Raw genomic sequence first — 13,899 nt, 5'->3', positions numbered from 1 at the left:
TGGAACGCCACTTTAGAAATATCCTGGGGTACCTAAGACATTTGCATGTAGATGTCAAAAATGAAAGAAGAGCGTGCCGTTAACAAGAGGTACAATACCTCAGGGTATTTCAAGTAGCACCTATGAGCCCTATATATCTGGACTTGCTCCATGTTTTATTTTCCCTTCTGTACAGAGGAGCCCAGCACTGGACGTAGCACTTCAAACGTGTCTCACCAGTGCTGAGCAGAGAGGAAGGACCATCTCCACCAACTTGCTGGCAAGACCCTTCCTAATGCAGTCCAGTAGGTTGATTTCTTTACTTCTAGTGCGCATTTCTGCCTCATGGTCAGTCTGTTGCCCACCAGGACCCCCAGTTCTTTTACTGCAGAGCTGCTTTCTAATCGGTCAGGCCCAAGTCTGTGCTGGTGCAATGGGGTCCTGCATGGAGTTATTCCTCTCATTGGGGCCATCAGCAATTCTAATTACACTTACAATTTGTAGCCACTTGAACACTGAAATTAAAACTTCCATACTAAACTCAACACCTTTATTCTTACAACTGTAATCTTTCTTTTAAACAAGTATGTGTTTGGCATTGTGAATAGGAGTTGCACTGCTAAGCCTCCATTAGAAACAGTATGTGAAACATCAGAAAATGAATCAGTATCAATGTAAAAAACATAGCTGGCAATAATAACTTTAATTGAATTTCAGAAAAAGCAACCTCAAAAATCTCAAATATTGCTGCCATAATCACACTATCACACTTTTAAAAGGTGTATTGTCTCAAATAGAGTTACCTGAGCACCTAGAATGCTAATAAAGCCCTTCTAATATATTTAACCATGATTAAAGAGATATGCATTCAGTTGTGCTTTTTACTTTCACTGCCCATGGAAAGTCTCTAAAGAACAGAAAAATCTGTTGCTGTTCTACTGCTAAAAAGTACTGTTAAATAGAATGCTTATGCAGCATGGAAAAGTGCACACTGAGGTCAAAACAATGAAGTAAAGAGACAAACTGATTTTTAAAAAGCCAGTGTTTTAGAAGAGTTATGTTTTATTTTTCTTATTGTGAATATTTAAGTTGAAACTGTTGACTATGTCATTTATCTGTAAGAGTGTTAGAGAGGAGTGAATGATTCTCCGTTCTTTTGTGTTCTGGCCAGATATGGGATAAATATTCAAAAAAAGAAAGAAAAAAAAAAAGTGTTCAAGAACAAAATATTGCAACATTCAAAATATTACAAAGAACTAACCAATTTATTACAGATCCAAGGTGACTTGAGCACTACGTCTAAGCTATGGACACCAAACACCAAATTTATCAACTAAAAGGTGACAAGTTGATTCCTTTGAAGTCAGTAAGCATCGGAATACTGTTTCCTCTGTCACTGAAGACCATTAAATTAAGGAATCATTCTGTAACATATGGTGTAGATACAAGCAGAAGATACACACTTTGTTACAGGTTATTGGCTCAGATTTCTGACTTGTATTATGCAGAAGGCTGTAGTAGTCAAAATAGTCCCTTGGGCCTCAAATATCTACAGGCTTCTGGAAGTCAAAGATTTCCTGTTGACAAAGGGCTTTACAGTCTCACAGACAAGAGTGAGACACTGAAGATAAATGCTTTCAGACTGGAAATACAGTATCTACTTTAACACACTGGTGGGTTAACCCTGACTGGCTGCAAGGTGCCCATCAAGCCGCGCTCTCTCTCTCCCTCTCCTCAGCAAGACAGGGGAAGAACATAAGATGAAAAAGCTCATGGGTTGAGACAAGGACAGGTAGATCACTCACCAGTTACCTTCGCCAGCAGGACTGGCTCAACTTCGGGAAGATTAATTTAGTATATCGCCAATTAAAAACAGAGTAGTGTTTTGAGAAAAACAACCAACCAACCAACCAACCAAACAAACAAACAAACAAACAAAAAAACCCCAAAGAACCAAAACAACCTAAAAACACCTTCCCTCTACCCCGTCCTTCTCCCAGGCTCAATTTCACTCCTTCATTCCCTACTTTTATGTCTCCTCCTCCCCCCACCTCCCCGCTGAGTGACACAGGTGGATGGGGAATGGGAGTTGCAGTCAGTTGATAACAGTTTGTCTCTCCCACCTCTTCCTCACTACACCGTCCCCCTGCTCCAACATAGAGTCTGTTTTAAGGGATACAGCCCTCCATGAACTGCTCTAGCATGGGTCCTTTCCACAGGGTACAGTCCTTTAGGATTGGACTGCTCCAACATGGGTCCCAAACAAGCTGCAGTTCCTGCCAGAAAACCTGCTTTTGGGCTGCTTGGGCTCATGCTTTATGGGCCACAGCTCCTTCCAGGAGCCTGCTGCTGCATGGGCTCTTCATGGGCTGCAGTTTCCTTCAGGGTACATCTGCCTGCTGCAGTGTGGGGTCCTTCTTGGGCTGCAGAGGACACCACAGTCTTCTCCATGGGCTGCAGAGGAATCTCTGCTTCAGTGCCTGGAGCACCTCCTCCCTCTCCTTCTTCACTGACCTTGGTGTCTGCAGGGTTGTTTGTCTCACATTTTTCTTACTCCTCTCTCCCAGCTGCTGCATAGATTTGGGCAGTAGTGGGTCTATTCGGGAGCCAGCGGGAACTGGCTCTGTCTAACATGGGGACAGCTGCTGGTCTCTTCTCACAGAAGCCACCTGTGCAGCTCTCCCACCCTGCCCCACTCTGCCCCTTGCCACACAAACCCAATACAAACACCAAGATAAATAATTCACTGGGCTATTTTAAAACACAGGTTTGATTTTAAAAAAATCTTGTGTGAAAGTCTGTGTGCTGTGCTATAGGTTTGACTAGATAATGACAGTGTTTTAAAACTTAAAAAATCTATGAATCTCTGCAGTAGATTTAGGCTTACTGTGATAAGAAGAAAAGCCTTGTGAGAAGATAACACTTACTGATAGGAGAAAATAACTCTTAGCAGTTCCTTAAATCAGTCTTTTGTTTTAGCCTGCACCACTGGCAAAAGCATCTGTGGTTTTAAACTGTCCTAGGTAACAGCAGCGACGGCAGTCACAGGCACCAACTCTCGCGTAATGCACAATCTTCCCCCTCCTTTAATCCTCTAACCCTTCTAAATTATTCTTACAGGTCTGAATAGTCCCCATGCCCCATCTAACCTCCTCAGCTCACTGCTGAGGACCTACAATTTCTTGTCTTGGATGGCAGTAGCACCTAGAAAATTCAGACACATTAGGTGTTCATCTCAGAGAAGCGATGGGACGAGTTCCCCTCTCGCTGCCCACTCAATGGCTATGCCATCCTGATTTACACTCTAATTAGCTTTGGTGTATGGGGGAAAAGAGAGTAGAACAGGAACAGATGTAGCACAGTGGCTTTTCTAAACCAAGACAATTTTAAAATCCTCACTGTAATGAGTCAGCAAAGAGATGTAAAGGGATAGCAATACCTCTTACGCCTCTCAGATTTTATTTATCTTTTTAAAGAAATAAGTTCAAGGGCTAAGATTTAATTCAGACTTCAGACTATTTTATAGCTCTTCAGTAGGCTAATTCACCAACTTGACTCCAGTTTTTCTTACTCCTACTTGCCTGTAGCTGAATGTGACAGTGTTAGATTCTGTGTGAGGTATGAACTTGTGTTTAATGAAATGGAGGAAATGACTCAAAGGCAAATGCTCTTATTTTAGTTCACATAGAGTCTCATATTATGAAAACACAAGAATAACTATGGACAGTGATTGATCTAGAGCTGAAGCATTAACAGAGTAACATTTCTTCCTACACCTTAGGTTGCTCAGCTATGGACTCCAATATTGCCAAGTATGACAAGAAACTTTTGAGGCAGCAAAATGAAAGGCAGGATTAAGCAGAGGGTATGCCCGCAAGGTTAAACCATCATCACCCACTGCGTGTAATGATAGTGACACTGTAAAACCAAAGCTCTTTGCATGAAAGGCTTAGCTTCTCCACATGGGACCCTATCATATGACCAAGTGTAATACAAGACAGTTTTGCCATTACTCTGAACTTTAATCATAATTAAACCACTGTCACAAAGATATTCCTTCTTATTACTGGAATCATAGTATGATTTAATACCCCTGACATCACTTGACTAAACCACAGTAGTATTAGGTTTACTAAAATGTGGGAACTCAGGTATTTATCAACCACATTTATCCATATAATTTTTAATGTACTGGAAATAAAAAAGCTATCCACAAACAGTATTATTAGTAGACAGCATTAGAACATTACTTTCAAGAATATGGAATTGCTTTGGAATATTTAATTAATAACTCAGGACAGAATAGAATATTTTACTTAATTTGAAGGTCATCCCTTTTACTTAGTAAAAAGGATGACCTTCAAAACAGTGGGTTTGTTACCATTTTTTCTACAGCTCGCTGTTTTTATAAAGTTATTACTTTGTGTTATACAACATATATTGATACTACTTATTAATGAGGTGTGGAAATTAGGCAAGCATTTACTTAGCTTCATAAACATATATCAGAAGGCATAAATATTATATTTCTGACTGGTTTTAAACCATTGGAATTACTTCATAGATTCATCCACAGCATATAGTAGGCTTTCTCCCCAGAGCAGTTCTAATACTCCACTAAATATATGCTATTCCTCTTTATCTCTTTGAAGAAAAATGAATCACATCCACAGCTTGCAGCTATCAAAATGTGATTTATCAAGCACTTTCATGAAAGTGCATTTTTCCCCTTCTTTACACTAGGAGGCACATTTTTCCTTCATACAGTTCTATCGCACAGCTCTGCCACACAAAACCCTTAGGTACGTTAGCAATTCCAATCTAAATTTAAGTCCCTGACAACCTTTACTGAACCACAGTGAAAGAAGAATTCTTCACTAATAAGGTTTGCGGTTTTTTATGCCAAGGAAAATCACACATAGTAATGAAAAATAACATTCTGCACCTGACTGCTGGAAAACAAAAGCATCATTTTCTTTTGACTGATTACTGAAGAAGTGATTCACATTCAAATACATCAAACAGTTGTACACTTTACATGTAAGTGATGATAAAGAAGATGTTTGTTTTTAAGATCGCTTCCTGATACACACATTTAAAACCTCTAAAAAGCAGGGGTTTGGTAATAAGAGAGGTTATAAAGTCATATCAGTAAATATAACTTTACAGTGACTTTTTCTTTTATGTTATCTGCGTTCTTATCTGATGTACTAAAAGGTAAATAACTTTAATCGGCTGACAGACCTTTAGAGTATCTTCCTTTAGTTTTTATAGAAAGTGTAATATGCACACCCTCCAAACGCAAAAGATCGTGTTCATTTGAAGAATATGAGGTCAGCATTCCACACATCAAAGCATATTTCAAATTATTCAAAACCATTAGTTTCCAAGAAGTTATAGGATCTCCTTTTTAGCATGTGCCTTGTGTTGTTTTGTTGCTTTTTTGTTGTTTTATTTTTTTACAGACTCTCAACACTCTAATATTTACAGACTCTCAACAATCTAATATTTTCTCTTTTCTTTGTCATCATGGTGTCAAACAATGTAGCCAGGTTATATCATGCTGCATTCCCTTTCTCTTGGCCCATGCTTGTGTCAAAGTCATGGTCAGCAAGGCAAGGCTGAGGTTGTTAATCACTGCATTTAAATGCAATAAAATGTTGTAACATACACAAGGCTTGCCTTACAAATCAATATTGTATGCAAAATTAAATCATCATAAGCATGACTCTTGAATAATGAGACTTCCTGTAGTAAATTTGAATTACTTCTTGTTATTATCATTTAATAATGCATAACAAAACCACAGTGCTGGTGTCACTCTAGCATTATGTTGTTTTTAAACACAGTGAATTGTTGCACACTGATGGAAGAATTCTTAAGAAGCGTATTAGGGTGCAAACGAGATAAAGGTGAAATATAACAAAGTTGCAACCGACAGGTTAACATCACAGTCCTCTGACATCAATTAACATTTATCAGTCAACAATGGTGAAATGGAAGATACCTTAGGCCACTGAATAAAAACCTCAGGGGTTAAAAAAATGACTCTATACAAAAAATACAGGTTTGAGTGATGCAAACCAAACTTGGACTATACACATCACTATTAAAGTTCTTCTAAATTTTATTTTTTCTTCATATTTCCATCTTGTTGCCTTTCTCTCATAACCACGGTGACAGTGTGTGGCTGACAATGCTAGTGTTTGGTGTCTCTCTTTATTTCAGTTTCCCCAGTGAGAAAGATTGCTGTTTTAAGATTAGCTAGATGAATGTACTCTCACTGTGTATGTTTCTTTCATTAAATCATGCAATTGTAGCTCTTGTATCTCTGTAGAAGCAAATGATTGCAAGAAAATCTGGCAATAAGGTTTCTCATTCCTTTGCGTAATAAATTATCAAGACTTTTAGCTCTTTTTTTTTCCCTATTTCAGATTTTGAAGACCTGGGCCTTGGTCACTTTTCAAATATAATTTAAATAGCAACATTCTAATACTGAGAAACAATGGCTTTATTTTTATTCACAAAACTTCACAGTGTACAATAACAAACCACACAAACCACTGAGCATTAAAGCCATTAACCAAAATTGCTCTCACCATGAGGCAAAGACTTTACTATCAAGATTAACATCATATTCCCATGAGCTGAAGCAAACTTTTACTTAGAATGAACATTCATAAAAATACAGTGGGACAAATCTGTACTTTTTGTGCAGATTTTATTCTTCTAGATCATAAGAAAATATTCCCATAAACACTTCTCTTTCTTTTCAGTTGAAACATTTAAAATCAAAATAAAATATTTTTTTGCAACATGTATCATCCAAAACTGTCAGCAGTAAATGTACATGGTAATACTACTACTCTCCACTAAGACTTTTTCCTTATGTTATATCTGTATCTTTTACCTTACATGCCTCAAGTATTTTCATAAAGAGCAATCCCTTAAACAGCCACTGAAATGAAGCAACCTCTACGGTTAAATACAACTGTTTAACATTTCACCACAATATACCTAGAAATTAAGTTTAGAAGTGTCAAAGAATACAATGTTGAAATGATACCATATCAGTTATTTTAACCATGAGCATATGTAAATACCCACAAAGGAATTTGGCCCAGTCACCAGATAACATTTTTCTCTTCTGAAAATTGCCACAGGATCTTCAATAACCATAAACTGCTTTAAACTCCATTTCACATCTCATCAAAAAACTCGTGCCTCCAGTAGCAAAATAACTTTTGACACAATGCCTAAGCAATAACTTGATACTGAGTAAGATATAAAAGTCAAATCCATCAAATGGGCAGCATCACTCCCTTCCTGCCTTGGGTTTTCTTAGGATGATTTCTGTCACAGTAATGACCATATCATTCCCTTCTTAGTTTGTGAGATTTGATGAGGTACGGAATGCACTATTTCCATGTCTGTCCTAATTCAGTCTGATAAAAGGTGAAAAATCTATACTTCAGTACTTCACTAATCATCAATACAGCTTGATGATTAGATTTTCATAAATTTGCCATGAATTTAGCATCCCCAAGGATAAACTAGATGTAACTACAGACATAAAATTTTTTCACATGGCTTTTAAGAACGCTTGTTCACTCTGGTTAATATTCTGTTAGTCTCTGTATTAGGGATGAATAGATCATCATGATTAATATACTATGTTTGCGCAATGTGCTTGATGCAAAATTTGTAAAAACACATTTTTAATAACTTGCTATAAAATTTACTAAGCCCATTTTTCCTAACTCTCCTGCAGGATTTTAATGTCACATTTTGAAGACGTGTGCAATTCAGAGTCAGTGAAGCCAAAGTGACAGTGCCAACACACAATGCTGCCTTAAAACTCCGCTCTGATCTTGTTAAATCTTTCACACGTCTCACACGTGGTCAGAGAATTAACAAGATAATTCCACTTAAGCTCCTCACTTGCTTAAGCAGACATACATTCTTGCTCTTCCAATCCATCCACAGTTGCTATTCTTTTATAGTTCTTTGTATTTCTGCAGATTTAGGGTTTAAGATCACAGTTCCAAAAACATTTCTGTTTTGGTAAAGAAAATAAAATGCAGGTATCATATCCAGAACAAAAAGGAAAGGAAAAGGAGAAAAGGGAATAGGAAACCGTAATACAACTCTGAGACAGTAAAGCATTTCAAATTGTTTCTGCATAAAGTTTCACCCATCACACCTTCTCGGTCTTCCCATAAAAAGTATGGGAAAAATGTTTCTAAGCTCAATATTCCACAGTTCACATTCTCATCTGCCATGATTTAAATGTCATAATTCAGATCCAGCTCTGCCTAAATGAGAACACGAGCCTTAATATTGTTCATCAGATCCCAAGCCCACCTTCTCTCCTAGTTTGTACAAGTTCAGTGACAATTTAATCATCTATACAAAGGGAGAAATGCCAAAGGGAGAAACTAATTCTTATTTCTACACTCCTGGGATGCAAGAGAACTCAAGTCCAATTACCTTCCAAGAGCACAGATAAGACTTTTAACCTTTGTCTCCACATTCTAGACAGAAAACAAGAGGCTTAAGGGCAGTGTTACTGCCACCTTACAGTTTTCAGTACGTCCAAGTCTCCACATTCCAATGCCAAAATACTATTCGCAGTATTGGTTAAGAACTCACTTCATTTTTTTGGTACTTACTGTTATAAAAAAACCAACAACAAAACAAACCTAAACACTGCAATAATGTAAATGCATTATAGAGAAGGAAATAAGAAGAAAAGCAGGAATTCCCAAACCAGATAAACTGCACATGCTTAATATTCATACGAAAACGTGTATCTGACAGTTCCAAAAAGTGGAACATTGCCATTCCAACCTAAAAAGGAAACCCTGTGTTTCTTGCTGTTAGAAGGGGGAATTTTAGGTGTGTTATAGAAATTAGGATTCTTTAAATTTTTCAGTGCTTCACTGATTTAATGTTTTCTACGATAGTCTAACAGATAGTGCAACCCCGATGTCCTTGCTCTTTAAATTTGTATTTAGAATTACTTTCCTAAAACTAAGTCCAATGATAAATAGCAACGGCACCACAACCATCAAGAAAACCTTGCTACCTTGTAGGACTTCCTCTTCCCAGCTGTTCTCACTTACTGTGCAATTTGTATGGAACTGTTTTTTCTCACTTTTTCACTTATTTTCGTCTCTAGTAAAATTGTAACATGAGTCACTTCAGGAAAACTACATTATTTCCTACCAAGCGTTATTTCCTAACCAAGAGTTAAACATGACCAAATATTCATCTCTACCATTGCAAAGCTCAAAGGGATAAAAACGAAAGTAACCAAGTTACCAAAGCAACTCAGAGAAGCAGAGCACTGCAGGTGACTCACCCGAGTTGGGGTCAGAGTTGCCATCAGCTTCAGTCCTCTTGTCCGGTGAAGCCTGGTCGTAGAATTCGTCCTGCGGCTGAACCAGAGGGAGAGGGTGTGAGATCAGGGTTCCACCACCCACCGGCTCGTGGTCTCCCAGACCACTGTCACTGCAGCTTTCCTGGGAGCCATCGGGGAGGTGAAATGTAACACGGCGCTGGGACTACAAAGAAGAGCACAGGACATGCTGATTAGTGCTCTTCTTTTCTGTTCTCCTGACTCTTGTTTTTTGATGTTTTTTTAAACTTTTCACATACAAATAAATTCCTGGCAATGCTTATGAGGCTATTGTTATTACCGTGTTTGCTTGTTTGTTGTTTTTTTTTTTTTCTTTGGCTTGCTTTTAGAGCAACCCAGGGAAGATGGCAGGCAGGAGAGCCAAATTTCAAAGGTCTGCACATGCTCATCTGTGAAATAAGCTGCTCATAAGAAAGTTAGGTATATTTCTCATAATTTTAAAAGCATGATCTAAAAAAAAAAAAAATCTCTGAGAAGTACAAAATCATTGCAAACTACGTTATGAAAAGCAAATGACATCAGAAATTGTAATACGTATATATTTTCTGAGGTTAAAACCTGTATTATCAGTGTTCATACTAGGACAATGTCCATCATGTTAAACAAACCAATAAAAATGGTTGTCATCTTCCAGGATGACAGAAGGATACATAAATATGTCTCTATAAGGATATTTAACTGATATCAATTATCTAACTAATATAGATATTTAGGGTTGATAACATATCCGTGAAATCACAGTGTTCGGCAAAGAATCACAGAATGCAATGATGGAATAAGCAATTACCACTCTGATAAGAGAAACAAAAATAAACAGCACAAAACTTTTTCAAAACAACACAGTGAACGAAAGCCAGAATTACGAATTTTCCTGAACTTCTTAGAAAAACCCCACAGTCATCTCAAAAAAAAAAATAAAATAAAAAATCTGCAGTGTACGCTTGGTTTAGTTAACCATTATTGATTTTTGAACCTCTCTCATCTGGAGAAATAACCCAACTTTGTGAATTGTGGCCACAGAATGATACAGTGATTCCCCATGAGCTCCAGAGCCTATAGCACTGCTGCAAATTGTTTAGCAACCGCGACTGTGGGATTCATGAAAGGAATATTACAGGTCTTCATGGATCAAAATACTGCATCTGTGAAGCATCGGAAACAACTAGTTCAAGAGCATCTCAAGAGAGTGTTTAAATTAAGTTAAGCACATCTTCCCACAAAAATGAGTTTCAGCAACAGGGAGCCTGAGTGATCTGGTTAGCTAGATTGGTTTAGAATAAAGAAGAGATTCAAAAAGTTTGCCTTAAGCTTAATAACTGTTTAGTTTAGTGGTTGCTTTCTTATCAGTATTAGCCATTTGAAAGTTATGGGTTATGTCTAAGGTAATCTTACAGAGTCAGTAGAGAAAGGAACATCAGGAAGATACTACAACAGGTATCTTCTACTAGTTACCAATTTTTAAGTAGTTAAAATCAGATGTCCCGTATCCATCCCAAATCCAAATGAGTTTTCCTGAAGTTAATGGAAAACGAATCAGGCCCTGACTCTCCTTTTTTTGCCCTGAGTCTCTTTTCTTCATACTTCTTTTTTTTAATGAGAAAAACCTCAAGTTAATACTACTAACTGTATATTTGCTTATTAAAAACTATTTGTTAATGGTAATTACTACCATTTTACATGATGATCAATATCCTTTACCAGGTTTCTTTTTATTTGTCTCCCTTGGGTGGACATAGATAGTTGATTAAGTCAATTTTGGATTACTATGTAATTCGGTATAGAAATACATGTAATACTACTTGCTCTTGGCTGTGATTTTATAATTAGCATTTTGCTTTTAAGTTCCTTTCCTAGCTTTAGGATTAGAATCCAACTGTTCCAAAACCAAACAGATCCTCTGAGTCACTGAGTTGTATTCGTTTACATCAACAGAGGACCTATATATATATACTATCACTAAGCAAACTTCTACCTCACACTTTGTAGCTTTTTCTTACAACTTCTTCATTACAGAATTGTCGCCCTGAACATTTTTTTTTAAATTGCTAGCAGGCTCTTTTTTTCTTTCCCTTCAAAATGAACAAAATAGAAATATAGCTAACTACACAGCTTAAAATCTTATCTTCTTGTGTTTATTTTCAGTAACCCAAATTTTGAGATCTGTTTTTCCGAAGTAAGAATTTATGTCACTAGTAAAATCAGTAAGAGGAACAAGAAAAGGAGATTACTTTCTTTTTTTTTTTTTTTAACTAAAAGATTCTATGAGAAAATATGAATGACTGAGAAAATAAATTCTTAAAGTAAGAGGGGAGATGAAAATTTCAATTTAAGATTCTGCAAAAGAATTAAACCTCTGTAATTAATTAACCTCCCAAATAAACATAAAAATACATAAATACAAAAATGTCCAGTTTCATGAGTTATGTAGTAAAAATACTGATCTTGAGTAACAAAAGCTCCTCATACTAATGTAAATCTGCTTTGACTCTATACTGACAGGCGACCAGTCAGCCAGTAAAACGACACAGGACTAACACTAATACTGGCAACTTCTTAGCTGATAGTGCTATAAATTTTTAAATCCATACTTTATATGATAAGAAAAAAATATATTGGTTTGGCTTTCTGAGCCTCTCACTGACGACCCCACAAATCATAAAGGATTACAGAAACATCTAAAGGTCACGTAAACAGTGATCCAGTTCCAGAGATGATGAACGGACAGTATGCAGTCCGTCAAGAAACTTTAGACTAAGCCCTGCCATCAAAACAACGAGGGCAAAAAGCCTTCCACAAAGAGAGACTCAAAGCAAAGGTTTAAGTTTAGACATATCATATTAATTGCAAGAGAAGACTGTCACTCAACCTACTGAGAGCTTATGAGGGTGTTAAACGATGTGACATGTGGCCACCTCCTCCAGCTGCACTGGTCCAGGACCCGCCTGCCCAGCCACTGGAGCCCAGCCCAGTGCCTGGGGACGTGGGGTCTCTGCCCCCGCTGAGGGGTGCATCTGCCACTTTCTCCTGTGCACTAGCAAAGCTGCTGCAGCACTGAGACTGAGCATGTATCCCGGACACAAACACGTGGGCACACACAGAGGACACTGACACAGCCACAGCTGTGGCTATACAGCCAACCAAAGACAAGGCTGTGCCTCCAGCAGCACCCACATTCAGGACTCACACCAGACACAGGCACAGACAGCCACGTCCCCTCCTCCTCTTGGGCTGGCAGAAGCAAATGGTCGCTAGTGCAGCACACACACCACACTCCCCAGGTTCACAAACACATGCACATTCATGAATCCCCCCAAGCACGGTGCAAGTCACAGAAAAGTTTTCTGGCCGAGCCAGATGCCCTTAGCTTTCCCTGAAGGAGCTCTGCAGCCATTCTGTGGTAACCATTTAATGTTAAAAACTTTCTGATGCTGCAGACTTTTTAATAGCTAAAACTTCCTTATCCTAATCACAGAATGGTTAGGGTTGGAAGGGACCTCTGGAGATCATCTAGTCCAACCCCCCTGCCAGAGCAGGGTCACCTACAGCAGGTTGCACAGGACAGCGTCCAGGCGGGTTTTGAATGTCTCCAGAGTGGGAGACTCCACCACCTCTCTGGGCAGCCTGTTCCAGTGCTCCACTACCCTCAAAGTAAAGAAGTTCCTTCTCATGTTAAGATGGAACTTCCTATGTTCAAGTTTATGCCCATTACCCCTCGTCCTATCACTGGGCACCACTGAAAAAAGACTGCTCCCATCCCCCTGGCATCCTCCCTTTAAGTATTTGTAAGTATTAATAAGATCCCCCCTCAATCTTCTTTTCTCTAGACTAAAGAGATCCAAGTCCCTAAGCCTTTCTTCATATGAGAAGAAAGGCTTCTTCACACACCCCATGCACACCCAGTTTGGGGAAGGTACAGGCACTCACAGAATCACAGAATGTCCTAGATTGGAAAAGACCTGTAAGATCATCGAGTCCAATCGTTAACCTAACACTGACAAGCCCACCACTAAACCATGTTCCTGAGCATATCTACATGACCCTTAAATACCTCCAGGGATGGGGACTCCACCACTGCCCTGGTTAACGCATTCCAATGACTAATGCCTCACCCCCAGCAGCTGGCACCCGGAACATGGGCTGTGACCCCCTCACTCGTACATTGAGTTTCTACTCTACAATAGTATCAGGGACTCTCCTTTCAGAGGAAATTCCTACAATGTGCTCAGACTATGTTTGTATTTATCTGCTTCCTCATGCAACAAAATGCAGCTTTGAATTCTTTTTACTTGAAGACAGAATCAAGTTATTCTGAGTAATGAGGTTTATAGTTGGTACAACACTGGGACTAATGATAACAAGTAATTACAATTTTAATTATGCTACAACATATGCAGGATTATATACAGGATGAGATAAGGTTATGGTTCAGGTCCACAAAACTTGGCCAAAATGAAAATCTAAAATTTGTGACATATTCAATCATAAACCATAACTGGGGG

General features: G+C 38.3%; 1 protein-coding gene across 1 annotated transcript in view; it reads right to left on the bottom strand.

Annotated features, from left to right (window-relative positions):
* The window catches only part of PCDH9 (protocadherin 9), a 697,290-nt gene that overhangs the window by 233,825 nt on the left and 449,566 nt on the right, over window positions 1-13,899 (bottom strand). Inside the window, exon 8 of the mRNA XM_009895475.1 lies at window positions 9,344-9,545. Coding sequence (XP_009893777.1) covers window positions 9,344-9,545 — 202 coding nt within the window. The remainder of the gene's footprint in view (window positions 1-9,343; window positions 9,546-13,899) is intronic.

This window comes from Charadrius vociferus, unplaced genomic scaffold (assembly GCF_000708025.1).
Source record: "Charadrius vociferus isolate BGI_N301 unplaced genomic scaffold, ASM70802v2 scaffold221, whole genome shotgun sequence".
NCBI classification, from domain to species: domain Eukaryota; kingdom Metazoa; phylum Chordata; class Aves; order Charadriiformes; family Charadriidae; genus Charadrius; species Charadrius vociferus.
Note: the sequence above shows the minus strand (reverse complement) of the source record. Positions and strands in the feature narration are given on the sequence as shown.